General features: G+C 43.1%; 4 protein-coding genes across 13 annotated transcripts; 1 reads left to right on the top strand and 3 right to left on the bottom strand.

Annotated features, from left to right (window-relative positions):
- Positions 1 to 12: 12 nt before the first annotated feature.
- Positions 13 to 9,524, bottom strand: slc7a3a (solute carrier family 7 member 3a). Of its 3 annotated transcripts, none has more exons than XM_029847937.1 (12): positions 9,397 to 9,524; positions 4,465 to 5,025; positions 4,228 to 4,389; positions 3,689 to 3,872; positions 3,496 to 3,611; positions 3,149 to 3,371; positions 2,942 to 3,081; positions 2,759 to 2,861; positions 2,321 to 2,550; positions 2,079 to 2,245; positions 1,842 to 1,950; positions 13 to 1,771 (listed from the first exon to the last, which is right to left on the bottom strand). In XM_029847937.1, the coding sequence occupies exons 2-12, from the start codon at positions 4,829 to 4,831 to the stop codon at positions 1,629 to 1,631; spliced, it is 1,944 nt and encodes a 647-aa protein (XP_029703797.1). In that variant the 5' UTR covers positions 4,832 to 5,025; positions 9,397 to 9,524; the 3' UTR covers positions 13 to 1,628. The 3 variants fall into 3 exon arrangements, with proteins under 3 accessions (XP_029703797.1, XP_029703798.1, XP_029703799.1); XM_029847938.1 differs by having other exon boundaries at positions 4,465 to 5,020; positions 9,397 to 9,518; XM_029847939.1 differs by lacking the exon at positions 9,397 to 9,524 and adding an exon at positions 8,425 to 9,340.
- Positions 9,525 to 12,240: 2,716 nt separating this feature from the next.
- On the bottom strand, positions 12,241 to 16,306 carry snx12 (sorting nexin 12). Of its 3 annotated transcripts, XM_011611110.2 has the most exons (6): positions 15,963 to 16,301; positions 14,698 to 14,793; positions 14,467 to 14,591; positions 14,258 to 14,348; positions 13,446 to 13,456; positions 12,692 to 12,803 (listed from the first exon to the last, which is right to left on the bottom strand). In XM_011611110.2, exons 1-5 carry the CDS (start codon positions 16,119 to 16,121, stop codon positions 13,451 to 13,453), a joined length of 477 nt encoding a protein of 158 aa, XP_011609412.1. In that variant the 5' UTR covers positions 16,122 to 16,301; the 3' UTR covers positions 12,692 to 12,803; positions 13,446 to 13,450. The 3 variants fall into 3 exon arrangements, with proteins under 3 accessions (XP_029703800.1, XP_011609412.1, XP_003970820.1); XM_029847940.1 differs by lacking the exon at positions 13,446 to 13,456 and having other exon boundaries at positions 12,241 to 12,803; positions 15,963 to 16,306; XM_003970771.3 differs by lacking the exons at positions 12,692 to 12,803; positions 13,446 to 13,456 and having other exon boundaries at positions 13,534 to 14,348; positions 15,963 to 16,304.
- Positions 16,307 to 16,401: 95 nt separating this feature from the next.
- il2rg (interleukin 2 receptor subunit gamma) lies at positions 16,402 to 19,001 on the bottom strand. 4 transcript variants are annotated; one of them, XM_011611077.2, is made up of 8 exons: positions 18,856 to 19,001; positions 18,474 to 18,564; positions 18,201 to 18,373; positions 18,029 to 18,129; positions 17,745 to 17,913; positions 17,569 to 17,674; positions 17,372 to 17,432; positions 16,402 to 17,188 (listed from the first exon to the last, which is right to left on the bottom strand). In XM_011611077.2, exons 1-8 carry the CDS (start codon positions 18,962 to 18,964, stop codon positions 17,084 to 17,086), a joined length of 915 nt encoding a protein of 304 aa, XP_011609379.1. In that variant the 5' UTR covers positions 18,965 to 19,001; the 3' UTR covers positions 16,402 to 17,083. The 4 variants fall into 4 exon arrangements, with proteins under 4 accessions (XP_011609379.1, XP_029703691.1, XP_029703689.1 ...); XM_029847831.1 differs by having other exon boundaries at positions 17,996 to 18,129; positions 18,474 to 18,605; positions 18,856 to 18,987; XM_029847829.1 differs by having other exon boundaries at positions 17,996 to 18,129; positions 18,474 to 18,642; positions 18,856 to 18,980.
- Positions 19,002 to 20,029: 1,028 nt separating this feature from the next.
- On the top strand, positions 20,030 to 27,649 carry LOC101061129 (sodium/hydrogen exchanger 6-like). 3 transcript variants are annotated; one of them, XM_029848034.1, is made up of 17 exons: positions 20,030 to 20,423; positions 20,879 to 21,078; positions 21,196 to 21,273; positions 21,393 to 21,469; positions 21,574 to 21,686; positions 21,807 to 21,912; positions 22,863 to 23,004; positions 23,097 to 23,202; positions 23,290 to 23,378; positions 23,769 to 23,882; positions 24,027 to 24,138; positions 24,318 to 24,471; positions 24,543 to 24,573; positions 24,646 to 24,734; positions 24,925 to 25,030; positions 25,166 to 25,504; positions 26,387 to 27,649. In XM_029848034.1, exons 1-16 carry the CDS (start codon positions 20,147 to 20,149, stop codon positions 25,487 to 25,489), a joined length of 2,118 nt encoding a protein of 705 aa, XP_029703894.1. In that variant the 5' UTR covers positions 20,030 to 20,146; the 3' UTR covers positions 25,490 to 25,504; positions 26,387 to 27,649. The 3 variants fall into 3 exon arrangements, 2 of the variants coding, with proteins under 2 accessions (XP_029703894.1, XP_011609414.1); XM_011611112.2 differs by having other exon boundaries at positions 22,827 to 23,004; XR_003890929.1 differs by lacking the exon at positions 26,387 to 27,649 and having other exon boundaries at positions 22,827 to 23,004; positions 24,914 to 25,030; positions 25,166 to 25,207.
- Positions 27,650 to 27,810: the final 161 nt, after the last annotated feature.

Raw genomic sequence — 27,810 nt, 5'->3', positions numbered from 1 at the left:
ACACTCCATAAGTTTGTTTCTGCCATTAGGATCAGTTTTACTTTTTAAAAAAGAGAGAACAAAACACTGAAAATACAGTTTGTTTTTTTACACAACAGCCATATGTACATGATATAAAACCAAATGAGATCAGCACAGAGGGGACACGATGGTTTGGGTTTGGAAGGCACCAGGCTGGATTGGGAGAACCGTTACTGGTCTGAAATGGACCCGAGGTGTGATCCATGTTTTCATTAGGCAGACTGATATTTGTTAGGCACCAGATAATCTAAGCATCTAGACCTTGACTGAATCTTCCCTGCTTATCCAAACTGTCCCTCTGGGTAAATGTTACACGTGGAGAAAAAACAGGGATTCAGATTAGTGACTTTCAGCAGCATCAGATGTCAAATGGCATCAAGTCATTTATAAAACAACCAATTAAAAATACAGATTTGTATAATCTACAGAATTATATGAATAAAATACTGTACACTCTACAGTGAAGAACATCAAAACAATAAAATCAATAAATTATATTGACTTCAGGGGCTTCTCTGTTAAATTACACAATGCAGATACCATTTTTGGAAGAAAAAAAAATCCAAAAATGCTGTTCATTTGGTCATGAAGGAGCACAAATCTACAAGCTGAGAGCAGCAAAAAGAAAAACAGCAGTGTGTTGCACTAAAAACTGTACACGTATTAATATACATCTAATAAAGCATATTAGTTGATTGAGAACAACAGGTACAATACAATAAGCCCTACACAAACTCCTTTAGATAAAAGCTCTCTCACCAAACACAAGTTTAGCTACTAAAGGTTGAGTAAAATAAACAAAGCTTCAAAAAGTTTCAAATGAAACTAAATCTGAATCTTTGTGAAAAGAAATGGGACTTTTCACAAGCGTTTTGATTTTAAAAATGATCAGGATATTTTTATAGAAAGTAAATTCATTTCCCCCAGCTCCTAAACAGACAGACATGTCAGTAATAATTGATATAAATTTGATTTTCTTAAAAGAAATGTGCCAATACTTCTGTCACGCTATCCTTTTAAAGTTCTAATCTATCAACCGTGGATCTGTAGAATCATATCTGGGTGTGGGCAGTTCAGAAACATCTGGAAAATCTGGAATGAGCCACTGACGAAGGCAGAGACAGACATGCCACAAAGATGTGTTTGAAAACAATAAAACACAATTGCACGATGCAGGCGATGACAGTGACCTAATGGCCTAACTCTCCTGACACCATCGGCTTCAGTAACAGCCAGTATCATGGCTAATCAAGAGTCTACACTTCTGTCCAGACTACGTCTATCTCAGATCCAGAGGACTATAAACCTGCTGGTTCAAGTCAGAACATGTTAGTAAAGCCTGCTCGTGAGGTAACACAGCTACAGAAGTTGATTAAGGTGTAACATTCTTCCAGTTAATGGCTTCAGGTAAAACAAAATTGGTCTTGTTGTTCGATAGAATCAGACACACGAGCCCGACGGCACCTTGGTCACAGTATCTAGTCAAGTCAGCCTCCAAAGTCAGAGGTAAGATGTGTGCGGCCTTTTCAGAAATGTCTCAATTCTTCTTTCTGCGCCGTGATGCAGAAACACCTACATGTAAGCACATGGGGCGACGTCAGAGGTTATCAGGGGCTGTTGGCCTCCACGTCACTGTCGATGACATCTCTTGTGTAAATGGGGCTCTTGGACTGGAGAGCAGGTTCATTCTGGCGTGAGGACCTGCCCTCACTGCTGTGTCTGATACCATAGAAGAAATAGATGGCGAAACCTGTTGGAGGATAAAGATGTTATAAAAAGTGAGAGCTGTACTGAAGGTAGGTTGAGGGTCGTTGCCATACCAATAGCCATCCAGACGGTGAATCTGATCCACGTACTCTTATCCAGCTGCATCATGAGGTATATGTTAACAAAAATACTGAACAAAGGCAACCAGGGAAGCAGGGGGACCTTCAGAAGACAGAAATGTGGGAAACAAATGTCACCCAAAGTTTGTTTTAAAGCAGAGGTTGCTAACAACCACGGTAACTTTTAGACCAATGGACCCAGTGTCCTTGTTACCGAGGAACATAAGTTACCTTGAAGGTGAGCGCTTCTTTGCTCTCGGGCTGCCTCCAGATGATGACGATGCAGATGGCACAAAACAGGCACAAGATGACGCAGGGCACCACGACGACTGCGTCTCCAGCTAGCAATGCTGTGAGGCAGTTCGCCAGGACCACACACAACACGGTGATCACAACCGCTGAGGGAAGAACAGAAAAATTAGAGGTTGAGTCAAAGGACAACTAGCTTCCTCACTCAACGCCAACACACTTACAGATGACAGCAGTGGTCACGTAGACGATGGTCCCAGACATCTCTGTGGGATTATTTCCACTTGGGCAGAAGAGGAGCTTGGCAGAGAAAGTTTCACGGAGGGGACCATCCTCCAGCTCCAACGCATACTCATCGCCACTGTCCCCTCCGCTTACGGCCACCTTCTCGCCTTCCACCAGCTCAACCAGCTTTTCCGACTGGCTGGATGAACTTAGTGTGCCTGGCTGGTACCTGCAGGGAGGAGAGAAGAATAAGAGCATGAGTGAAGCCGGTGTTACAAGAGCAACAAGAGGCACAAGAAATAACGAAAAAAAAAAAAAGGCTTCCTTCTGGGTGAATGCTAATGACAGCCCCTGGGAAACCTGTCTTGCACGTTTAAAGACACATGTTGCCATAAAGGTTTATTTTCTATTGGGAGAGATGGAAGAAGGCGCTTCACCTGAGGATAAGTACACAGATGGCTACTAATGAGTAGGCCAGCAAAGTTCCAATGGACATGAGGTCGACCAGAGCTGCCAGGTCGAAGAAGAAGGCCATCAAAGCTGGAAGGAAAAACATTTGTTGTCAGCCATTGCTTATATACACAAGAGTTAAAGGCGGGTGGTAAGGGCCAGAAGCTAACCTGCAACGATGCCTGAAGCGATGGTGGCCAGGAGAGGGGTCTTAGTGCGAGTATTGATCTTGGACAGGAGACGGAAGAGAAGTCCGTCTTCTGCCATGGCATAAATGACCCGAGGCATGGGAAACATTGATCCGAGTAGACTGGAAGGAGGGTGACAGTTAGCATTTATGCTCATGTGTGCGAGAGAACCACCACAACTTTCCTCACCTGGTGGAGAGAGCACAGAGTGACCCCACTGCCACAATGTATCTGGCGGGAGCCCAGCCCACATACGTGAAAGCCTCGGGCAGCGGGCTGTCTGTGTTCAGCTGGTAGTATGGCATCATCATGGTCAGAGCGGCCGACACACCGAAGTAGGCAAAGAAACAGATGAGCAATGAGGCCACGATGCCGATGGGTATGGACCGCATGGGGTTCTTGGCCTCCTCGCCTAAGAACAGGGGAGGTACAACAAATATGGCCATCAGCCTTCGGTAGTGGGATTTTATGCACCGTAGAACAGAAATCATGACGAGACAGTCAAACAACAACCAGGATCAGTAAAAATCACTCACTGGTGGTGGCGATGCAGTCGAAGCCCACAAAGGCGTAGAAGCAGGTGGCAGCACCAGACAGAACACCAGACAGGCCAAATGGAGCAAAACCTCCCACGCCAAACTCCTTTTCGGTTCTGTGAGAAACGCATTTAAAGCTCAACAATCAGCCCCTGATCAGACCTTCTCTGGCCTGCAGCGGTCAGATACTGACTGTATCGTTCGGCTGCCATTGGTCTGGATTATGAAGCTCGTGTAGTCGTCCTCCGTCAGGTTCCAGTTGGTCGTGTCCCCTTTGACAAAGCCGGAGATGATAACGAAGCTCAAAACCACCAGATTGATGCCGGTGAAGATCTTGTTCACCAGTGCTGACTCGTTCACACCAAAAGCCAGAAGCCCTGATGAGCAGCGGAGGCGAGATTTCAGACTTCAGCAGTAACACAGTGTCCTGATATGTGGGTGTTTGTGCTTCAGTAACTCAGTAAAAGTCAGGGACCAATCTGTAGCGTCACTAGCTGCTAGGACATTGTAACAACGCTTTGGGTTGTTGCAAGTGAATTATTATAATACACCACTTGTATAACAGCATATTTATGAAGCTGCAGTGAGCCAGAAGCATCTCCACCCTTGCACATTCCACACATTCACATGGTTGATGGCAACTGTGTGTTTTGCTTCTGGTTTACAAGACATTTGTACTCGATTCCTCTAGTGCAGCTAATGGAGGCGATGTGCTAGTGACTACTGACTCACCGGTGAGCAGCAGGATAAGAATGAGGGCAAACAGGTCAGGGTACTCTGCCAAAACTTTTCCAGGCACTTTCATGGCCATAGAGGCTTTAAAGAAGCCAGAGATCTTTTGCTCGACCAAGTTGTCAAACGTAGAGCTCCAAGCCCGAGCCACGCTGGCCGTTCCTGTGGAAAAGAGGAAAAAGAGAGGTCAACAGGATGATTAGAATTTAAAAGGCAAAGCTGCAGAGAGCTGCTCACCTATCACATACGACAGAATAAGGTTCCATCCCGTGATGAAGGCCCAGATCTCTCCCACTGTCACGTAGCTGTAAAGGTATGCAGAGCCCGTTTTGGGAACTCGAGCGCCAAATTCAGCATAGCACAGTCCGGCCAGCATGGAGGACAGAGCAGCGATCAGGAAGCAGAGGACGATAGCGGGCCCCGCCTTGTCCCGGGCCACTTCGCCGGCAAGGACGTAGACTCCAGCGCCAAGCGTGGAGCCCACTCCCAAGGCGATGAGGTCGAGGGTGGACAGGCACCGAGCGAACTGTGTTTCTTCTCCCGAACAGTTTAACGGCCGGCGACGCAGCAGAGCTTTGCCAAATTTGGACAGCTGGCTGGCCATGTTTGCTGGGGGTGAGTAGGCGCTGGACCGGGCACGGTGTTGAAACCCTTCGAGCGCGGGTGTGTGATTGACGTCGCTTAAAAAGGACTGGACGTGGAATACAGATGGCTGGATAACCCACGTATTTGTCCTCAAGTTCTTTGGTGTCGACAGTGGGTAACAGTAAAAAAGGTCCACGTTTGACTGAACCTGTGCTGAAAGGCAAGAAAAGAAGGACTTAGTACAAGAAGCTATTTGTTAATTGCAGAAATCTTTGTTTGGCACAGCTGCGGCTGTCACAGAGGGATTATAGCACTCCTGCACAGCTTTCCAGTCATATCAGCTTTGCAGCACACACTGCTGGGCTGAACTCAGGGTTAGTTACAAGCACCAGAAATGTGAGGATCATCTCGGCAAAACGAGAGATATGAGACCATAAAAACAAGTTTCCCTACGTGAAACTTCAAGGAATTATTATCTCCAGCTGTGGAAGCACACTGTGTCATTCAGTGGGGCACAGAGACCTTGTGGATATGAAAAAAAAATCTTTAAGGTTATCCAGCTAGGCTCAAATATTATCTTACTTTAGTCTTGCCAACTGTAGAATACACCCATGTGAAAACAAAGAGCACCTGGGCCGTTCCACACCACTCCCATACTGTTATGTGTTCTGCAGATTTAAACCAATAAGAACTTTGGGAACGAAGGAGGCTTGGAACACACAATATTAGTTCACACAACTTGACATTAATAAGAGGGGTGGCGTGAACAGCAGCCTGTTGCAGCGGAATGGCTGAAACTGACGACCAGACCATTCTAAAGCCTTTCCAACATCCTGAAGGAAAAAAAATGTAATGTGGAATCATTGTCTCTAATTTCAGTCCCTATTTAAGCCCAGAATCTGTACAAAAAACAGAGGAAAGTTCTTAGTTTTGTCAGTCTATTGATTAATTCATTATTAATGTTTTCTAACCCCCCCAGGAGTTTATCAGGAGTGGCAAAGTGTGAGTGATAAGAATGACTCCAGCTTATGTGCTCACAGTTGAGAACAGGCCAAGGACGCATCCACGTGCACATCTGACCAGATCGATACAGCAGTTCTCTGCCGTTTGTCTTATGAGGCAGTCAAACTCCAGGACAGCCAGGAACAGACACAGCTGTGACGTAAGTCACCACCTCACTTGTTCCCCACCCGACGCGTTTCGGAAAAATAGTTGAACGCAGCGAGACCTCAGCCACAGACCTGGAGAAAGCTCCATTTGTGATCCCAGAGGTCCACGTTGTTCCTCTGCTGTGTCCTCATTCCAAAGCTTGCCCAAACAGGTCTCTGTTGGCTCTCCAGGCAGGATGTGACTCAGATTTCTCCTTAATATATTAATGTTAAAGCAAACACCCATTTACAACAGCTGCATCTAGTCTCGCTGACTGACCTCCCCCCATCAATTGGGTAAAATACTGCAGAATATTAGAGGTAAATTTGCTGTTGTGCCACAAACAGGGGACCATGAATGAGGATCAGGAGTTCTGCCCAGCCCGGCTGTTCCGCAACTATTAATGCATGGACACCTGATCTGCCCTGCCAGTGCTTAGTGGGACGGGTGGACATTTCAGTCACCTCAGAGCAGAAATGACCAGCACCGTGGGTCACCACACTTCTGACAATAAGAAGTTCTGATCTCTTTTTTGTGTTTTCTAAACTCACCTACAAAGGAAGGCAGCAGTTTTCAGTTGAGCGACTTTATGCAATGTTCAGAGAGGAGCTTTAGATGATGTAATGGTCTCAGTCGGTCTGTTCCTCACACAGAACAGGATATAAACCCTCACAATGTTTCATAGTTTTCTATTAATACTACAAAAGCGACAGTCTACTTATCAAAGCGCTTCTCTTGGTGCCATTACAAAGACGATATCCTGCCTAGAGCCAAGTGTTGGGACAAAAAACACTGGCAAACAATGAAACAAGACAGACAGGACTAAATAATAAACATCCAGCCTTCTGAAGAGCCATGGGAAACTGGTACACTCTGGATAAGCACACCATGATGTTCCAATAGCATCCTCCACCAGCACACCAGGAAGTAAGATCTGAGATGACAACATTTGTTCAACAAACATTCATTACTCTGCTTCTGTGCCCAGCTAGCTGTGATCTCAATGGGGGGCTCCACCGGCACATATTTCTCTCAAAACTGACCCTCTAAAGCTGTAAAAACAGTTGAGGACCTGGGACTCATGAATCATTATGGAAACACACTCCCAAAAACTAAACTGATTCCTTTCCTCTGACCAGGCTACAGCCTAATTCTCACGTTAGATGACAGAAAATCTTAGTTATGCTGCTCCTGAAACGAAAAAAAAAAAAGGGGGGGGGGGGGGGGTCCTGATTATAACAATGCTGAAGCCCGACCTGTTTAAAGCCTCTCATGCCAGCTCGTCCATAATCTCTTCCTTGTGCTTTTCACGAGGCTGCCTGTTTGCGTAAGATGTCCAGTTTGTAGGGAAAAACCCACCTGCAGCCTCTTGGCTTCACTTGCATCGCAAGTCCACAGGAGGAACCAACGGCAACAAACCTGTGTGGCCAATATCGATTTTAACGGTCACTTTTTAAATTAAAGATGATTGTTTACCTTCGGATACTGCAACATTGCATCCTGGCAACAGGCTTCGGTGGAAATGGACCTGTTGCTTAATTAAATGTCATTGCGCTGCAACTCTAAGAGGATTACTGGAGGAAGTAACAAACCTCATTATAGCTTGTTGTTGCTCCTACAATACTAAACATTGTATTACAGTCAGGCACACCCGCTATATATACTGTCTTATTACATAAAGCTGGCACAGACTGGTGGACTGCAAAGGTGTATATTCCTAAATTCTCCAGCCTGAACCAAGGAAAATGATTTCAGAATCCTTCGAGTTCCACACCCTCTGATGAGTGTAAATGAGCAGAAAACACACCACATACACCCTACATACTCGACAAACCAACCAATATTCAGCCTCTCAGATTCTGCACGCACATGCACGGATCTGCCAACTGTTTGATGTCGACATAAATGTCCAATTTTGAAATAAACAGTTGTTTAATTTCACATCAGGATTAAACTCGGCATGGACATTAATAGTGCCGACTGATGCAACCTCAGAGGTCCCGATTTATGGAGCGAAAGTACAGATAGAAACTTATCTGAGTTGAGCTTTACCAGCAGCCGGGGGTCTCACTTCTACATAATTTCGTCTCTCACATTTTTGGGGGATTTTATTACAATTTGGGGGGGGATTTTGTTAGTCTTTTCATTTAGTCGATCTTTTCAAGAAATTTCACCCAATTTAGTGAAGTCAATTCATTTTAATAGTGAAGTTAATTCATTTTAATAACATACATTTTAGACATGCAAAATGTGAGAAGTAGAAAATACAACTCGAGTTGTGTTTGCATGTAGACTCTCGTCAGGTGTAACCGATCAGTAGATACTGTTCGAGGCTAACGGGCTGATTTGGCGTGTTAGTCCTGACGAGACAACAGGGGTGGAAACACTGCCTAAAGCAGCGTCACTGGACGGAACCGGCGTCCCCGCCGAGGAGCAGTACGTCTCCGCTACACCCGTACTCACCGTCACAATGGATCAACGAGACTTTTATCGGCTGATGCAACCTCGGAGTGCTTTACACCCTGGGCGCGTGCCATGCCTGCTAACCCGGAAATTTACCCACTCTGACGTCGCTATCTAGCGTTCGGGTGATTAAACGACCAGGAACGTTAACTGGGCAACTACTTAAAAATAGCCTTTTAAAAACTGCGGTGACCAAAATAGGAAATGTCTGTTTAAACGACAGCTTCTCTGCCTGGGACCGAAGCTCCAGCAGGCGACGTGGCTGTCCGTGGCTCGCGTGACGCCAATGCTGCCTTCACAGTGCCGTAATTTCCAAAGACGCCGCGTATAAATGAACTCGCACGTCATCATCGTTCCATGACCGTTTACAGCATCTATTCACGCTTAATTCACAATAGTTTAAATGTGAATTCTGACGTGAATTTAATACATTGGAACACATCATTACATTAATCCAATGTACCTCTGTATAAATCTTTACAGAAAAAACATCTCGCGCGTCTTTACAGCCTAATATATGTGTGGAAATGTTTCTTTTTTATGATAATTAGAGTAGTAAAAGAACAAATAGCAATAAAAAAAGCGTCTTTACAAGTCTGAACAAAGCAATGAATGAAAAATGGCGATTACGGGTCAATGTATGATTTTGTAGCAGCAAACATTTCTTTTGGACCTTTTGTTTTTAGTAGAATTACAGTGAATCAACCGTCATACTCCAAATGTGGCAACTCGCACATCCCCATAAATGGATCAACGCAGGTGCGAGCTGGTGTTTTCCTCTAAAGTAGCATCAAACGCGTGGAACGTTACGTTTACGACTCAATAATGCGCCAGTACAAGTGTTAACACTTAAGGACGATTGCATCACTCCATCACAAGTCACAGGCGGAAGCGCCAAAAATAACCTAAACGAACAAAAATTTAACACCGAAATATTTATTCTTTCTTATGTTCAGGGAAGGTGATAATTACCTGAAACGTAGGGCTCGATTAAACCAAAAGACGCTGGTGGAAGGACAAGAGAGAACCCGCCTGGTCGGTAGTGAGAGATCCCGCTCAGACTCGGAAGGTTTCGTCCTTCGGGAGGGGCGCTGAGTAAGGCGCGCCGCTATTGGCTGTCGCACTCACGTGCACAAGATCCAATTTTCATATTATTTTAATGACGAGAGGAAATATGTCGTCAGGGATGGAGACCCTTAAATGCCGTTTGAATTGTGAAAATTTTTGATTTCGTTTGGGTATTTTTTTCCCCATTGAAATATGCCAACGTTCTGACTTAAATTCTTTATGTAACTCTACATGAATCAATCTTGTCCGGTTTCGACCAATGCTGGAATATTGGATTTAAACAACCTCTTTCTTTATCCAAGGTGGAGACCATCAAAATGACCCAAAATAAGCACTTTGCAAGTATTACTGTGACTTGTTTCAGCATGCAAACTTAAGAATACCAAATATCCTTCAGAATACTAAATAAAAGTGATACTTCCACAGTCTCATCCTCCAAAAAATATGTTCAGGGTATCTTGTTTTCCAATACCTTACCTCGTATTTAGTGTTTCGAAAGTTGACAGTGGTCAAGTAGTAGCTATGTTGACTTGAGTCAAAGCTCATTCAACCTTTCAAAGGGCAAATGTCAAAGGTTCTTTGATTGTTCGACCTTTTGTTTGATGAGGGTCTTCAGGAGAGGTCCCCTACATATATGTTCACGGTACAACTGCAAAATCAAGTGTTTATGATGTATTTGGGGCATTTTGAGGCAGCGTCACGTGGCTGTTTAAGGAGAGTTTGGTGTTATTTCCATGCCTCCAACAAAAGTGTGGGGAACAAATGTCACGAGATTTAACGTGAAGGTCTTACACGATCAATACTTGTAAACAAACTGACGCAACACGGGGGCGTGGCCTATCAGGCAGGCATGGATGTGGCCCTGGTATATATAGAATGTAGCAGTCTGTAGCTGCCTTATTATTATTATTATTAATAAAAATGACCTTTGCCTCGGAAAAGCTGGAGATGCACAGGGGGCGAAATGTGAGGGATTTCCTTACATGGAAGCGTTGCGTGTTTCCTCCCCCATGAAGGGACACCAAGTCCTGTTTGTACAACATATCTGCTGCTTTGTTCTGCATATTCAAAGAAAAGGAGGGGAACCAGCTTCTTTCGTGGCCTTATGCCCCTGGTGACCTGCGCGTGTGAAGGGGCCAGCAGTGACTTTTATTCACCATTTATTCACTTTTATTTCGGATTCCATAGCATATTCACTTCAGACTCAGTAAAAAGATGTCAACATTTAGACAGAAACATTTTCAAGGCTGCCGTTTGATCCCGGAACAGAGAGTAAGTCCAGGCAGGTGATTTTCCAGAGCGTTATCTTGTGACGTAAACATCAGCCACTAATGTTTAAGTGATGTAATGTACCAATAAACAACCCCATATTTACACTTGGGTGCGTGTGACGAAGATAGTGGTGTGGTTTCAGGATAACCTTCCCGATGTCACTTCCCCTAGTTTAGTAAGCTGTGACTTGCTCTTCTGGGTGTTCATGCAAAATATTTCTGGAAATGCATATTCTTGTATTTACAGTCAAACACAGAAAAAATGACGATGTAAAAAAGCTCTATCTTGAATGTCCCTTTATTTGACCTAAAAATCCAACTGCTGGGTTCTTTGAAATAAAAACCAACATATTTTTACATATTTTTTTTTTCTTTGTATCAGTGTTAAATTCATGGCATCTCTGAGCTTTTAAAGGCGATGGATAATGTGCGGGGTATCGAGGGAGTGCAGGGCAGCTACCCACATCTTTTGTGTTCCTAAAGCAACAATACACCAACTTTCTGTTGCATTTTCACACTACTGATTCCATATAAATTTATTTTGTTCACTAGTTATGATCAGAAATGCAAATTTAATTAACTGTAGATTTAATAAAAACCTTTGAAAGAAAGCTTGATTGATCTGCTGTAGTTTTAGCTAAAATTGTTCTACAAATTACATTTTGTTTTTTTCACCCCTTGCCAGACCATTTCTCTGACCCCCCTCTTTGTACTTGACCAGTCACGCTACAGCAAGTTGCTCTTTCAATTTGCTTCCACTTTATCAACCTCTCCAAACTGCACAACTCTGCAAACACAACACTGTCACAGCTGCATACTGGGCTCCCATCTTCGAAACAGCTAACAAAACAGCACCTAATCTCGTCCTGGGCCTGCTGGAACTGACCCGCCTGCCCACTTTCATTACTTGGGACTTCAAAAGTGCACAAATTTTGTAGGTCACAGCCATCACTGACACGTAAGGTCAGGGTGTGTGCATGTCTCCAGTGGAAACATAAGTTCCTAAAGCATCAATCCTGACATATTTAAAACGTTTGTGCAACTTTTCAGCAACTCTCCAGTGTTGTTTGTGAGTTCTTTAATTCAAAAGGACAGCTCGGTGGCATCCCGTTGTGTTCCAGACCAACTCTGACATGGCTTCCTATCACAAGATCTCTATTCTTGGCCAGGTTTACTCCAGCTGTAGCCAGAATTCCTTTGCCCCCCCCCCCCCCCCCCTTAATCCCTGCATTTCCTATGGATAAAGTACAGTGAGGAAAACCTCATTAGGAGTGTTAAAAGTTCAGGTTTGGTGGAACAAAACCAGCCAGTGTTGCCATTAATGTGCAAGAAACAGTGTGAATTAGACTGCATCCTTCCTGATTATGCTGTAATCAAAGTAAATCATGTTGATTTACCCGGACAGGAGTCCAAACTTGTGGAGGTGCGCACCCCTCGTCTCTCTTTTGGGACAAAATGACAGACTTGGACATGAATCTACAAGCAGCAGGAGAATTTAATCATTGGACAGTCGTCAGCTTTAGTGGAACTGCAGTTATAACACATTAATACACCAATAAGACTTAAACGGCCCAAAACAAGTGCCAAAGTAACACATTTAGCTGGAAAAAGCAGGTGATCATCCCCAAATCAATGGACTATTGGTTATTTAATGAATCTGCCCTCACAGTGCTTAGATATGATCTACCGTAACCAAAGAGCAGAAATGGAAAATGAGGGTGTCAAATACGCATGCACACTGCGTAAATTTGGACATGTGAGTGGAATGTTGCTGTCGTTTTAAAACATGCTACATGTTGCTTTAGGAAAAAAAAAAAAAAAAAAAAAAAAAATCACCAAAAAGTCATCAAAACTGCAGAGAAGGAAAACAGATTTATGTCCACAGGAGCATGGCTGAAAAAAGAGGTCACACAATTTGCAAGTCGATCTTCTAGTTTTCTGTAACCCAGGAATTTTAATTTCCCCGCTTTTACTCAGCTCCACTGCCAGCCTTTCAAACGATGGTGTAGAAATAAACACAGATGGGCCAGTCTGCGGCGCCTTTGCGACGAGAGAAAGAGACAAATCAAACATGAGAAACGCAGCTTTCGGGAAAAATGTGAGAAACACTGGCTTAACAAGAAATTAAAGTGATTACAGAGGAGTGAAAAACACTCAAAGGAAATCCACCCTTGAAATGTGCTGTTGACTGTAGTTGAACTGTAAACAGCAGATACTAATGCTGATGGGCTGGCAAACATGTGAACACATCAGCAATTATGTGTTGAATCAAAAGCAGAAACAGGCGAGTGAAACTGAACCTTATACTGCGATGAAAGCGTGCAGGTGAGCCATGCAGCCACCGTTAGTGCAGACAAGTGATGGCGTTAGCGTTAGTGCGAGCATTGCCAATGTAAAACACTTAAAACAATAGTTCACAAATCTCCCATCACAGTTGGGTTTGGACTGAGCAACTTCTGCAAGCTAATTTGAGAAGCATTCCTAGTATATTTTTCATCAATCGTGAGCTTGCAGGAGGTTTACAAACTCCTGCGTGTTTTAAATTTTTCTCACTTTAAAGATGGTAAATATGGCAGTTTTGCATGAGCATCTGTGAACTATCGCCTTTGGTCCATGTGGCGCCCATACAAAGACCCTTAAATTTGTCTCAAAAATTGATAAAAAAAAATTAAGCAAACTTACTTCAATCATACCTAAAAACACAAACAAACAAAAAAAACAGAACATCAGAACTCTGTAAATGTAGACATTAGTGCAACCACACAGTTGTGAGATTATTCTACTTTATTCACATTATTTTACAATCATATCATGTGTTTGGGAAGCTTTAAATGCCTCACATTTTTTCCTGATAATTGTGATTAATTTCCTGATCTTCACAATACAATTGCAACGACAGCAGCGCTGATTGTTTTTACAGTTACAAAATAAAAGCACAGGAAGTCTCAGAGCTGTTTGAAAACTTAGCAACAAATTCCAACCTCAACATAGTGAATATATGATTTTAGCATAAGATCAAATGCTGTGAAAAGTATCCATTCTGCTTGTTTCAAATCATCAAACACATGCTTTTTTGGGGCCATTCAGAGGTGGACTTGTTTGGTGGGTTTTGGTTCATTATGTGGCTGGAGAACCCAATAGCGGTTCCTACAGCCCCAGAACATCCCACCACCAACACGTTTCTCTGTTTCAGGAAGTTTGGGGACCATCAGAAAGATGTTTGGAAGAAGTGAGATCATAAAAAGTGATCCCACTTGTTGTTTTTGTCCAACATTAAAATTTGTGGCATGATCTGAAACATTTCAGCTGGACAAATAAGCAAAAAGAGAGTGAGACAGGGAAACTTCTTGTTGACAGAGAAAAGAGAGACACAGATAAAGCAGTAAGACAGGAAAACAAAGGTTAAAAGAAGAAGGTGGGAGGTTAGGGGAAGGCAACAGTCCAACTTGCACCCCAGAGTTTAACCCCCACCCCCCAAAACCCTAGTGTCGTACTTTTCCAGGAATGTAGTCGCGGTCGATGGTTTCCTCCTGCAGGAACATGTGAAGACAGCGCTCATTCTGGGCCAGAGGGTGACCTGCAATTCTGAAGAGATGTGCACACAGAAGGAAGGCAAACATGTTTGACTGCCGCCTTATTGGGTGCAAATACTAAATGAACATCAACAAAACCTGCATATTCCAGACTGACAACATCCACAAACCTGTTGATGAACTGCTCCAGGCCCAATCGCCGCTCCTCGATGAAAGACTCCTCAAAGAGCCCTTCGTCTGGACGGAATGGCAGCTGTCTCTTCAGGGCTTTGCCCGGCAGAGCTGGTACTACAATCTGAGAGCATGAGTGGTCGACACAAGTGTGGTAAAGATTAAACAGGATACCGCCGAAAGTCAAGGTCAATCAGAAGAACTCAGCACCATCACTGCTACTCACTCACCTTGCTGTCTCTCTCCAGCTCACTCTTTAACCACTCAAAGTCACTGTATCTTCGTTTCACACACGAATCCTTCAGTTTGAAAATGGGAAGGTTCGTCTGGCGCAGAACAGACAAAACAGGATGTCTTGATTAAATCTTCATTCAATCTTTTTCACATTTCTGCAGCTTCCAGACAAATGTGAAAGGGATCCTGATTCATGACCCAGCCCTGGAAGCATCTGGGAAAGGCAGAAGTTAGCAGCAGGTTGCAAAGGCAGAGCGTATTGTTGCTCTTATTACACACATTTTGGAAAAAAAAAAAATTATGTTCCTGTTAAACCTGAAGCATAAAGAGCAAGTGATGGTTTAGATTTGGGGGCCAACACATGAACAATAGTTACACACCCCAGTGGAGAAGTCACCCCTACCATTTACACAACTTCCTCATGACTGGTGGCCATTTCCACTTCTTTTTGCTGGGCTGTGTCTTTGTACTTCTTACTGCTTACATATACAGTTTAACTCAAATAATTCAATAATAAAAATTTATCACCAACCTTTGGCCGCCACCAACAGGTGGCACTACACGACAGGAGTCTTAGTTGGAAAATGAGATGATTTCACGTCAAATCAAAGCCCCAAAACGGAAGAAACGATCTGGCAAACACGTAATTATGCAATAATCACCAAGGGCTTGCTCAAAATCCAACAAACTTCATCTAAATTTCATGTTTGGTAGAGTTTGGCTGCAAAATCTTCCAAAACAGGGCTATATTCTTAAAACTATAATAACAAAACCATAATTTTGCAAACCCACGTTAAGTTGTCCCGCTGCCATTATTGGCTTTTCCCTGACATTGTCTACCTGAAAATATCTAAAAATGACTGAGGGTTAAAACCTTTAGCGTTTTATTTACTTGCGCGGTCTACAAACGTAAATAATTATTACTTTTTGGTGTTAGCGTCTCTAAAGCTAGCAACATAACTGTACGTCGCCCTTTATCTTGACACTGGCAAGTGACGATTTTGCCAGGAATTCTGTTTGAAAAGGCATAACTGCTCTTATATAAACTGACCTCGGTCGGAACTCAGACGAGGCCGCTGACGAGTCCTGGACCTCGATTATTACTGAAGCGCCACCTTGAAGGGCTCACGGCGCGTGACAAGGCATGAACACGCGCTGCTTTAGCAGCAAAACATGCTAACCGTCTAGCAAATCCACAGCCACTCGAATTAGCTTAGCTATGAAAAGCTAACGCAACAACAATGTGTTTTTTAACACTTACCTTCATTCGGACTTTGTAAACTGTGTAGCGGTTACGTCCAACTCCAACAATTTGGGGATCATTCACGTCAATTTCAAGGAAATTGCTCGGGGGGCCGTAAGCATCCACTAGGTCCTGGGGCTTGGAATTCAACCGGCGAGTGTCTGCCACCTCTGACATTTTGTCGGGCTGGAATTTCCTTTGGAATTACAAGAGAGAATTTTGCGTTGAACCAGCTAATGCACGTTTAAACCTTGAAACTCATCTGAAGACATCAACCGATTACACTAGCTGGTCGGTTCAGCTAAGGAAGTAGCCGACCTGGACGTGTTGTTGCGGAGGCCAGCCGCCCTGCGCCCTACCCTCACTCTGTTTTTATGACGCAGTGTGCGTCATCTAGTGGACAAACGAGATAACAGGATGGTTCCATGGAAACGTAGATAAATAACAGAAAAAAAGATTCAGTGGGGATTTTTATTTCAATAGAAACCAAAGAAAAAATAAAGTAACTACAATTTACTCAAGGTTTCCATTATCAGATGGAATAGGCAAATACAACTTGAAACCATGAAATAAAGGACATTTAATCTGTATCTTGGTCAGTTAATGTTGAGGTTTAGTTTAACTTCAAATGTACAAAGAATAACCAATAGAAAATAATCGTCCCTATCTATCAACAGAAAATACATCAAAAATTGATAATTAACTGGTTTTATCTTAACATTTGAAGACATTTCACTTTTCATCAGGATTTCCAATATGACACTGATAATTAAACCTCAGTTGATGATTTATAAGTGATTCCTGGAAGCTTTCATTTAAAACAGTCAAAACATATGTCTTGTAACATTTCACCATTAAACAACCACAGTTAAACATTTATCAATGAACAATTTGTTGACTTCAATTACATTTATTTTCTAAAATTTGCAGCCCTTATGAAACAACAACCAAAATTAACAGAAAAGCAGCAGATAAAGAAAAATAACAACTGAATTTTAAAAAGCCAGATGTCCCCATGTCTTGTGGTCCTTGTCAGAAATTGTCAGGGAGGGATGTTAAAAATCAGACTGAGCTCAGTCGCCAGATGAGGGGAGAAGGAGGGGTAGGGAGATCACACTGGTCTACTAGGATGAATCCAGTCAGTCTGATTGGGAGGCAGGACAGTACTCACGGACTGGGCAGGCGTGCTCATTGTAGCTGGGTTTGAAACTTTCATTCAGGCCTTTGGAGTGTGCAAGCAAGTCCTTAGGTGACAAAAAAAAGGTGATTCATGTCAATTGGGATGCCATCCAACAGACTTAGACCAGCAATCATCAATCCCTTTGATATTAAATGCAGCCTTGCTTATTTTAAAAAGAACAACAGTTAAGCTCTGTTTGGCCTCACATGGACATTTTCTAAAGATTTATACAGAAGACTTTACCCACCTGTATGTCATATGAGGAGAAGGATGGTTTTGGAACCACCGGCAGGAGGATGATTCTGACCCTGTGGGAGGAATTCACACTACTTTACCCTCAGATGCCCAAGTACAACAGTTTCAACCACAGGCTGTGATATTACAATGTTTGCGATGGTCTGACGGCACTGTGGCCCATTTACTAAGAGAACATGATTAACCCACCTTTCACGGTGCCGCAGCATTACAACCATCAGGATGAGGGCCAGAGCTCCTGATAAGTACAGCAGCGGGGTCCACCACGACATGGAGACACTGACCTGATGAGGATCTGGAAGGGAGGATTTTCTTCATTCTCACTTTTTTTTCATCCTCCTCATAAGCTGCAGCAGCTCTTTTACCTGTCTTAACGGTGCTGTTGTTGGACCCCCACAGCACCGGCTCGCTCCATTCGCTCCAGAATATGGACTCTCCGCATTTGCTGCTCAGTTTGCCGCGCACCTGCAGCTCATACAGTGAGCTGCTGGAGGGGAGGTTGATGCAGAAGCTTCTGGAGTGGGGGGAGGAATTCTGTAGGTGAGATATGCAGGTGATGACACAGTGAAGCAAAGGATGTGGAGATAGTCTGAAGGGTGTCTCTCTTCTGGCTTACGTCCCACTCTCTGTTATTGATTCTGTAGCGAACCTCATTTTCTTCACATGAGGGATCAGACTGGTTCCAGTAATACCACAGGTTTGAGTCTGATCCCGTCTTCACCGTTAGGTTGGAAGGTGGCTTCAACTTGACTGTGGAAAATGAGATAACATTTTCACCAGGCACTGCCACCTTTCTGAATATGGCTGTCAGGATAACCTACCTCTGGTTTTCAGTTCATGTTCTTTTAAGAAATTGATCGAGCCGTGTTGAAGGTTTGTGTAAAATGAGTGGAACCTGTTGTTCCTGGTATTGTAGGGTTGGATGCAGCCGACCCGGGTGTTTTTCTCTGACATGTAAGTGGGGCACTCTGTGTCGTTACGCTCAGAGTGGAACCTGAGTAAAGAACTCAGTTGGATTTGTCACATTTAAGAGGAAAAGAGACAAAAAGAACTGAGAGGAAAGATTTGATGATTTAGTTTCACCAGTAACGCACCATCCATGGAAGGTGTAATTGACCTCTGGAATCCCCTGCTTGTTCCAGACACACTGGACAGTCTCCAGCTGCATCACTCTGCAGTCAGCATCTGTAAGCGGCACCCACACTCAGACACGAATGAGGAAATTGCTGTGCAGTGATGTCAAAGGGGAATTTACAGGAAACACTTCGAACAAGAAACGTGTAAAATAAATTGAATTAAAATCACAATTATTTACATTATCTATCCAGATTATTAAGCACCAATGCTAAGAAGTCAGATATTTAACTTTATAAAACTCCTTGAGCTCAGAGCCTTTAAGAATTCTGAACAACTTCAATAAAAGCTTATTTATCAGACAAATCAAACAGTGGATTTATGAAATATATAATTACTCACCAGGCAGCTCTTTGGTGAACACGCCACCCGACAGATAGAGAAGAAGAAGCAGTTTAATTGACATTGCAGAGCACAGAATCGAGATGCCGTCAGTTGTCATTTCACCCATAGAGTGTCGGCAGCAGGTTGTTTCCTGCCACCGGAAACTGAAATGAGAGGAGGCTGTAAATAATCTAGCCTGCAGCAGCAGCCATCAAAAACTTCACTTTTGACACTTTCTCAACTCTTACCCAGAGTTTTATTAAAACATTTTTTATTAAAACATTTTAAGACTGAATAATTTGGATTTTAAGACCAATTTAAATTAGTACAGCATTTGGAAACTTATTTAAACTGTTGATGTAAATTAGCCAATGACACATTAGTGCATTGGCCCAGAAGGTCACTGCACTAATTAAACTTTGACTGCTGTCTTTGCATCAATGACATTTTAACCTTTAACAAAGTTAAATAGATATCATTTATGTTTTCAGATTTAGGGTTTTCATGGATTTCCTCCGCAAATACACAAAATGAGGCTGTGTGGAGACCTTGAACTGCTCCTGTTGCAGAGAGTGTTAATCTTCTTACCTTTTTAAGAAAAGTGGCAGTTACAGATGATAGATTAAATCAGATATAAGTCATTTTAGTACAAATGGCTCAATAGTTTGTGGGGTTTTGTTTCCTGTCAAAGGAAATGTTGGATTTTTTTTAGTGTCTGCAAAGGTGTGAAAAATATCTAGAACTTGTGCCCAAGATGAATGTTGTATGTAAGAGAAGTGTGTTAATATAAATTGTGACTGATTCATTATTGGTAAAAACAAGGGTCTTTTGGAAAATAACCTAGAAAAAGATGTGTAAAAATAAAAATAAAAATGAAACTGTTATAAAATCAGTCTCACATTTACGCAGTTCGTGGAAAGTACAGAACTCCCCTGTATTTCAGCAAGAACATTTACAGCCAAATGTAAGATTAGATTCAGCTTCAGTCATTTTTATGTAACGCATACACATCAGATAGTTTCACAGCTTCAGACATTTAATTAAAGGCTGTTTTTCCGTTTAGCGAATTTCTAGCTCTAACCTTCTTATTCTAAATGTCGCCTAGTGGTTCTCTGTTATTGTAAAGACAGCTGCCAACGACTTTCCACACAACGACGGAGCTTTTAATTTGGAGAACCGGAACTTCCTGTGTTTTGATTACCTCTACGGAAGAAGCTGCTTGTTTGCCCTCGTCCCTTGTTATCTAATTCAAATCAACAGTTTACGATCCGAATTAAACGACAGATGTAACATTTGACAGAAAGTCACAATGAGACCTCTACAGAAGGCCTTTCCTGGGGTTAAACCGCAGAAAGCGTCGCTGCTTTTGCCCTTTCTCTTAACATTGGTACTGGTTGGGATCCATGGTGAGAGCAGTGAGATGGACAACGTTGCAACAGAAAGGATGGCGGAGGAAAGCCACCGACAGGACAGCGCTAATCTTCTCATATTCATTATGCTGCTGACACTCACCATCTTAACCATATGGTTGTTCAAACACCGGCGCTTTCGCTTTCTTCACGAAACAGGACTCGCTATGATTTACGGTAATGCTAGCCCCGTTAGCTAACGGTAATGTCAGTTCATTCCCCGCCATGACGCTGCTCAAATTTAAGAATTATTATCCCCTGCTAGCTTCTAATGTGTGCATTTAGGAATATTAATAGTGTGTATTTACTATGTCGCAGTAGGAAGTCTCTTAATAATGTCTCCTTTATAATTACACAGTTAGCTACTTTATAGGACTTTATTTAGCTCACACAGAAGAGAAAAAGAAAGGATAAAGTAGTTTTGATTAAAAACAACAGGGTTCTAAAGATGTAGTCTTTTAACGAATGGATCAACCTATTGCTTTATTTCTGTGCTATAAGAGACGGTAACGCATTTTAATTTTTTTCTGCAATGCTGAAGGTTTGTGATCCAAAAGGAGCAATTTGTCGTAAATAGTCAAAGTTAGCGCTAGACAACAGGTTCCTCAGGCTTTGCTTCCCAATCCATTCAGGTTTGCTGGTGGGTGTGATCCTACGGTTCGGGGTCCACGTCCCCCCCAGCATGAGTGACGTGATCCTCAGCTGTGCCGTTAACGCCAGCCCGGCCACTGTCCTGGTCAACGTCAGCGGACGTTTCTACGAGTACACACTGAAGGGAGAAGTCAGCCGAGCCAAAGGTCACCAAGTTCAGGACGATGAGATGTTGAGAAAGGTTAGAAAATGAACAGGTGGCATTTGAACGAGTTGATTTGATCTTGATGTGTTGCTGTGACTGGGCGTATGAAACCCATGCAGCTCATTTTTATCCTCGCATCATCTCTGTCTATAGGTGACCTTTGATCCAGAAGTCTTCTTCAACATTTTGCTGCCTCCCATCATCTTTCATGCAGGTTATAGTCTGAAAAGGGTAAGAAAGTTGAACCTAATCTTAGTCGTGGCGTCAGGCTGTTATTGATCACTGTTCATAACCAAGCTGCTGCTTGTAAAAAAGCACCAGTTTTAATAATGCCTTTCTCTATCTGTCAGAGACATTTCTTCAGAAACATTGGCTCCATCCTGGCCTACGCCTTCATGGGAACATTAACCTCCTGCTTCATTATTGGGTGGGTTTGCTCTCTGAAATACATGTGCCGGCCTCACACACAGACTCTGACACTGCTTTAAAGTCAAGACTTTTTACTCTTATGGACATCCTTTATCTCCATAGACTGATCATGTACGGCTTTGTATGGTTCATGAAAGCTGTGGGTCAACTTGCTGGAGATTTTTACTTCACTGACTGCCTCTTCTTTGGGGCCATCATCTCTGCAACAGACCCAGGTATGCACTGGCGTTTAGCAGTCTATGGAAGTAGCCTGGAGCCTTCAAGGTAGTGTTTTTAATAGTCTTCTGTGTTCTTTTCCTGCTCTATATTCAGTGTTATCTTTCTCTGTGTCTCAGTGACGGTGCTGGCTATCTTTCATGAGCTAAGAGTTGATGTCGACCTGTATGCTTTACTCTTTGGTGAGAGTGTCCTCAATGACGCTGTGGCCATCGTCCTGTCTTCGTAAGCATTAATAACACTTTTGGAAATCTGCATGTTACAACACGAGTGCAACTCTTCGCCCATCATCATCACATCATTTGAAAAGTTAAGCTTTGTTTGGCAAATATTTGGGGATACATTTTATCCTTTAATTAATCAGGTGATGGAAATGTAAAGTGCCCACCATCACTGTCATCCTTGAAATGAGCTTTAGTTACTATTAAAAAGGGTGTAGTTTCATTCTCCCTACAGACAAATGAAGCTTTGTGTGTTTTTGACATTGTAATTGTGACCAATAACAAGTTGTTTTTAACTGGACAACAATCACATTAACATCAGTCTCTGTCATTTCCCTGTTCGCCATCCTCCACTCATCCACGTCACTCATCCGTACGTACGTGTGCAGTGTTCTCTGCTTGGAGAATCAGGGTCAGAGGGGGGTTAGACTCTGCCCTCTCCTGGATATGATGGCAGAGGAATGCCTGGGAGAAAATCAGACCTTGACCCAGGGGTGGGTGGGTTTGTTGTTGAGTGTTGAATGGCTGTTCCCACTAATCAAATTCATCCCGTGTTATGCCCAAGTGGACAGCTCCAGGTACAGCTGTGAGGGGATGGATCTATTTGAACATCTAATTATATTTAGCCCTAACAGTCAGGAATCTGGATGATGTACCTGGAGCTGACCAGTGAGAGAAGGGTGTCGAAGGCAGATGTAGCCTCTTGGTGTTCAGCTGAGTAACTGTGCAGATCTGTTTTCTACACCCTGCTAATGCTCACCTGGAAAACCCAACTCCAGTAACCAGGAAATAAAATCCTCCAAACTGATACAAAAGCAGACAAACACAAAGCTGCTGTTGAAGGTGGTTACTGGACTTGGTTGTTCACTTTGCTTGTCTGCCAGTTCCACTTCCTGAATATTAACTTCCCATTTTCAGATCATTGTTGCCTTTGCTTTCCTGTCCTTACTTCAGCTCCATCGTGGCGTACCAACCCACAGGAGACAACAGCCACAGCTTTGAAGTCATGGCCCTGTTGAAGTCCTTCGGTATCTTCCTGGGCGTCTTCAGTGGGTCGTTTGCTCTTGGTGTGGCCACTGGGGTCATGACAGCACTTATATCCTCTCACCTGTCCAGCAGCTGAAATGTAATGCTGCAGTATTAGAGCACTTCCTGTTGGTTTGAACCTTCACTTTCACTTGGCCTCACGTGACCAAGTTCACTAAGCTGAGAGATTTACCCCTGCTGGAGACGGCTCTTTTTTTCCTCATGTCCTGGAGCACCTTTCTGTTAGCTGAAGCCTGTGGCTTCACAGGTACACTTGCACTTTTAATGCAGTCAGTTGGGTTTGTTCTGAGGAAAACTAGACTTAAAGAGCCACTGGTTGTGTTACTGTGTTCAGGTGTGGTTGCTGTTCTCTTCTGTGGAATCACACAAGCTCACTACACCTTCAACAATCTGTCACCTGCGTCTCAGGATAGGACCAAACAGGTGATGCTCAACATTTTTCTCTCATGTGGTTTCCAACTATATCAATCCACTCATAATCTTTAAGTCTGTTATTGCTGTAACCTCTGTGTTTTAGCCTTAATCTATTTCCTCAAGCCCAACACAGATAAAAAGTGAGAAACCACTGAACACAGGAAATTCTGAAACATGTTTCCCCCTTTTGCTCATTGGTGTCATAATTCTTCTGCAGAAATTTCTGACCAGCTGATGATTAGCAGTAGTTTTTGCTCAGTTAGGCCTACATGTGGTTAAACAGTTTTATCTCTAATGGTGCAAACAGACATTTCAGTTCCCAGAATCTGTAGCCACATCCTTTAGCGTTACGGAGAGAACATCTTCATGCTTGGTTCCCTCTTTGTCTCCACTCATCAGCTGTTTGAGCTGCTGAACTTCCTGGCAGAGAACTTCATCTTCTCCTACATGGGTCTGACTCTCTTCTCCTTCCAGTCGCATGTCTTCAACCCTTTGTTCATCATTGGAGCCTTCGTATCCTTCAAACAGCCCCAGAATTACAGAACCAGTGTTTAAAGGCAGACTTGATGCGATTTTTCCAGCTGCCGGTGTTCATTTGCCCTTCGACGCTCACCTAAGCTGCTCGTCAGTGTCCCTTGACTTTTGTGCGTGCTGTAGCTGGCAGTGTTTCTGGGAAGGGCTGCAAACATCTACCCTCTGTCCTTCCTGCTCAACCTGGGACGCAGAAACAAGATCGGATCGAGCTTCCAGCACGTCATGATGTTTGCAGGTGTGGAGTTTCCATCCATTACCACATCTTCTAAACTAGGGCTTAAAATGGTCCAGATGCCAAGACCCCGCTGATGTCGTCCTTGTGGCTCTTCTAGTTCAGAGACTAATTAACCCATGAGCAACTGTAATGATTTTTGAGTTAATCATATTTTTGAATGATGCCATTTTCTCCTTCAGGTCTGCGCGGTGCCATGGCATTTGCTCTTTCCATTCGAGATACCGCAACTTACGCTCGTCAGATGATGTTTTCCACAACTCTGCTCATTGTCTTCTTCACCGTCTGGGTGTGCGGAGGCGGCACCATGCCCATGCTGACTTTCATGAGCATACCGTGAGGCGCAACTACATTTGATCTGACCTTTTGACATGTTTCAGCCCACTGATGCTACTTCTGTCCTTTAGGGTTGGGGTGGATACTGATCAGGACACCTCTGTAAGTAGCTACAGACTGCTGTTTTTTTTAAACATGTGATAAAACAGGAAGTAACAATGTTCCCCTTATCAGAGTTCAGCGGTGTTTGAAGGTTCATTGCGGAGAAATACCAAACATGAGAGCGCCTGGCCCTTCAGGATGTGGTACAACTTTGATCACAAGTATCCTTCTAAGCCTGAATGCCATTAATCCTGTCTTTTAGCAGCAGGGGGCGCCCTCTCCTCTAAAAAAATCTCTACTGTGTCAGCAGGTTTCCACTTCTGGTCACTTGTATCTCCAGGTTGAAACACACTTGGATTAGCATTTGTTAGTGTAAAGTGTTATCAGTCCTTGACAGAAGGCTGCTCTCAGCTACCTGAAGCCCCTCCTGACTCACAGTGGACCCCCCCTGACCGCGACACTACCCACTTGTTGTGGACCACTGGCACGATGTCTCACCAGCCCACAGGCCTATGAGGTTTGCATTGATTCAGCTAAATTAGCTTGTTAACAAGGGTATCAGTAGCCATCTTGTCTCTAAGGACCTACAGCTCGGTTCATTTTTTGCTCTTAATGAAGAGATTTGGATTATTCATCTGTCTCCACACCTCAGAATGAAGGTCAGCTCCATGATGATGATTCTGACTTCATCCTGAATGACACCAGCGTGAGCTCCTTGTACGCAGATGTCACCGTCAGCACCGACGACACTGGCTCCTGCACCGTCAACCGCAACCGTTCCTCCGCCACCAGCACCGGGGGCGGTCTGTTCGACGAAGGATTGGACCAGGAGCTCTCTTCAGTGGAACACGAGGTGGCGATCAGGGGCACCCGCCTGGTTCTGCCCATGGATGACCCGGTGGACCCCCCGACCACAGTCACCCTGCCCCCACCACCGTCTCCGCCAAACTCCGACCCTCGTAGACACAGACTGTAAAAGGGCTGCCAGAAGGTTCTTTTCTCCTTTAAAAACACAAACCACCGTTCCTGATTTGAGATGAAATTATGAATCTGGGGTTTATTTGAAGCCACAAATGAACTGGACTCATCATGGCCTGATCATTTAACTGTAAATGAAGTGTTTGTGGAGGATTGTCTGAACAAGCCTAACAATTTGAAACAAAACTAAAGATAATCAGAGTTTGATTCAGCAACCATTTAACACTTTATGTTAAAATGTGTTGTTTGTTCCCTCTAAACAAACCCTGTCTGGTAGATTCAGAAGGTTCCCTAAACCAGGTTCATGTGTGGTGAAGCAGCTCGTGCTACAGCTCGCTACCACAATCTTAAGAGCATTTACTCTGCAGGAAGTTGAGTGGGGGGGGGGGCACCTAGATGGGGTTACTGATGGAGGCTAAGTAGGCCTCGAGCACATCTGTAAAAGAAAACAGCTGGGGCTGCACAAGGCAAGCAGAAGGGGAAAATGGCATAAATGTGGAACGAGGTCAAACGGAAACAGTGTAGCCATCTCACTCAAACAGTTGGTCAAAACCAGCTAACAGCTCTGTGCACGTGCTGATCATTGAGGATGCGTCCCATCAGGACATGAGCAGAGCTGTAAAACCTGCTGACAGCTGCAGGTTGAGTGCTTAGGAAGGTTAAGCTAGTCAGTGCCGGTTGTCACGGAGACAATCGACCAACACATTCTTTTTACAACGGCGATGATGGAGGCTGATTTTCATCCATCCCACCAGGTTGATTCACATTTTTAACATATTTTCTTGGATAAACAGGGCCTTGCTTTAACACTCTAATTTTCTGAAGATTTTTCCCTTTATTTATTTATTTAACAAAGTGATTTGTCTCGTCTTCTTGACCTCTTTATCCCTTCCAGGGTCACAGGAAGGGGCCACATATTGGTGAAGGCAGATCCACTGCTGGATGAGTCGCCAGCTCCTCCCAGGGCCCTGTGTGAGCATTTGTGGGTTTGTTACCTTGCTCAAGGGTACCTAGGCAGTGCTCTGAAGATGTTCTAGAACCTATCCCTACTACCAGAACACCTTCCATGTTTTGTCCACGCTGGGGCTCGAACCGACAACCCTCAGGGGAAGACCCAGTCCCCTGACTGAGCTACCACCATTATTTATGCAATGATTTAACTTATTTATTGTTCTTTTGTGACATAAATAATGATTAAAAAGCACCTTTTAATTTAAAAAAATTCCTCTAATTCCTCCAGAAGGTCCACTGTTGAATATGTAAGAGAGGGAGGGGGAAACAATTTATTCCTGTTCCTGTGTGTGCGTGTGCGTGTGCGCGCGTGCTGGGACTTCTGTAGTCATCTGCTGTGGCGGATCAGAGAAGTGCTGCTGAACCCTGAGGGCTGTTGTTTTTAAGTGCCTCTCCAGATGTTGAAGCGTACCTGCTCGATCTGTTATACGGTTCGTTCATGACAAATTAAATGAACTTTTAATGTAAATTAGATTTATATTGCTGTTAATTTCTGGCATCAGTGTTCATGACATTAATTTGTAGCCAATAACAGTTATTGATTCATCATCAAACATAACTATTAGAAGTTATTTAAAAATGGCTGCAATAGATCTGGGACAGGATTTATATGCCACAAACTGGCAACTTGTTTTGATTTTACTTGAAATTGTAGGTAAGGCAGTTTAGGAGGAGCCCAAGTCTTAAACTAGAGCGGGATATTCAGCTTTAATTGCAGCAGCATTTGGATACATAAAAAAAAAAATCACATTTACAGTTATTGAAAATGTTTGTGTTGTGTCTAACATGAGTTGTCTCTTTAAACTTTAGGTAGCTTTTAATATGAATATGTGCATAATCATGTTCAATTCATGTTTTTGCCTTTTTGTTGTCTGAATTCCATCCAAAATTGATTTTTATTTGTAGGAGAATTTTGAAAAAAAAAAAGAACCATAGAACTGCTAACAAAACTACCGTGAACCTGTTTTTGGTTTCTTTTATTTGTGAAGGTTGTTAATGAAGCACCTGCATGTCAACAAATTTCAGATGTGAACCTTTAGCGAATGTCAAATATTGCGCAACATCAGTTTTCCCCGATTCTCCTATTGTTAGTAGTCAAATATCTTTCTGCTGTAAAAAAAGAATAAAAGTATTGTTGAAAGTTGAATGGTGGTGAACTTTATATATAATAAATCTGTCATGATTTTACACATAACATTTCTTATTGCTATTTAAATTTTAATCCAAATTTAAAAAAAAAACATATATTTTAAGATTTTTTTTAAATTCATACTGTCCTTAAGTAGTTCTCTAAAGTAATTACTCCAC

The sequence above is a fragment of the Takifugu rubripes genome, chromosome 15, assembly GCF_901000725.2.
Source record: "Takifugu rubripes chromosome 15, fTakRub1.2, whole genome shotgun sequence".
In the NCBI taxonomy this organism is placed as follows: Eukaryota; Metazoa; Chordata; class Actinopteri; order Tetraodontiformes; family Tetraodontidae; genus Takifugu; species Takifugu rubripes.
The sequence above is the reverse complement of the archived record's forward strand: the minus strand, read 5'-3'. Positions and strand labels throughout refer to the sequence as shown.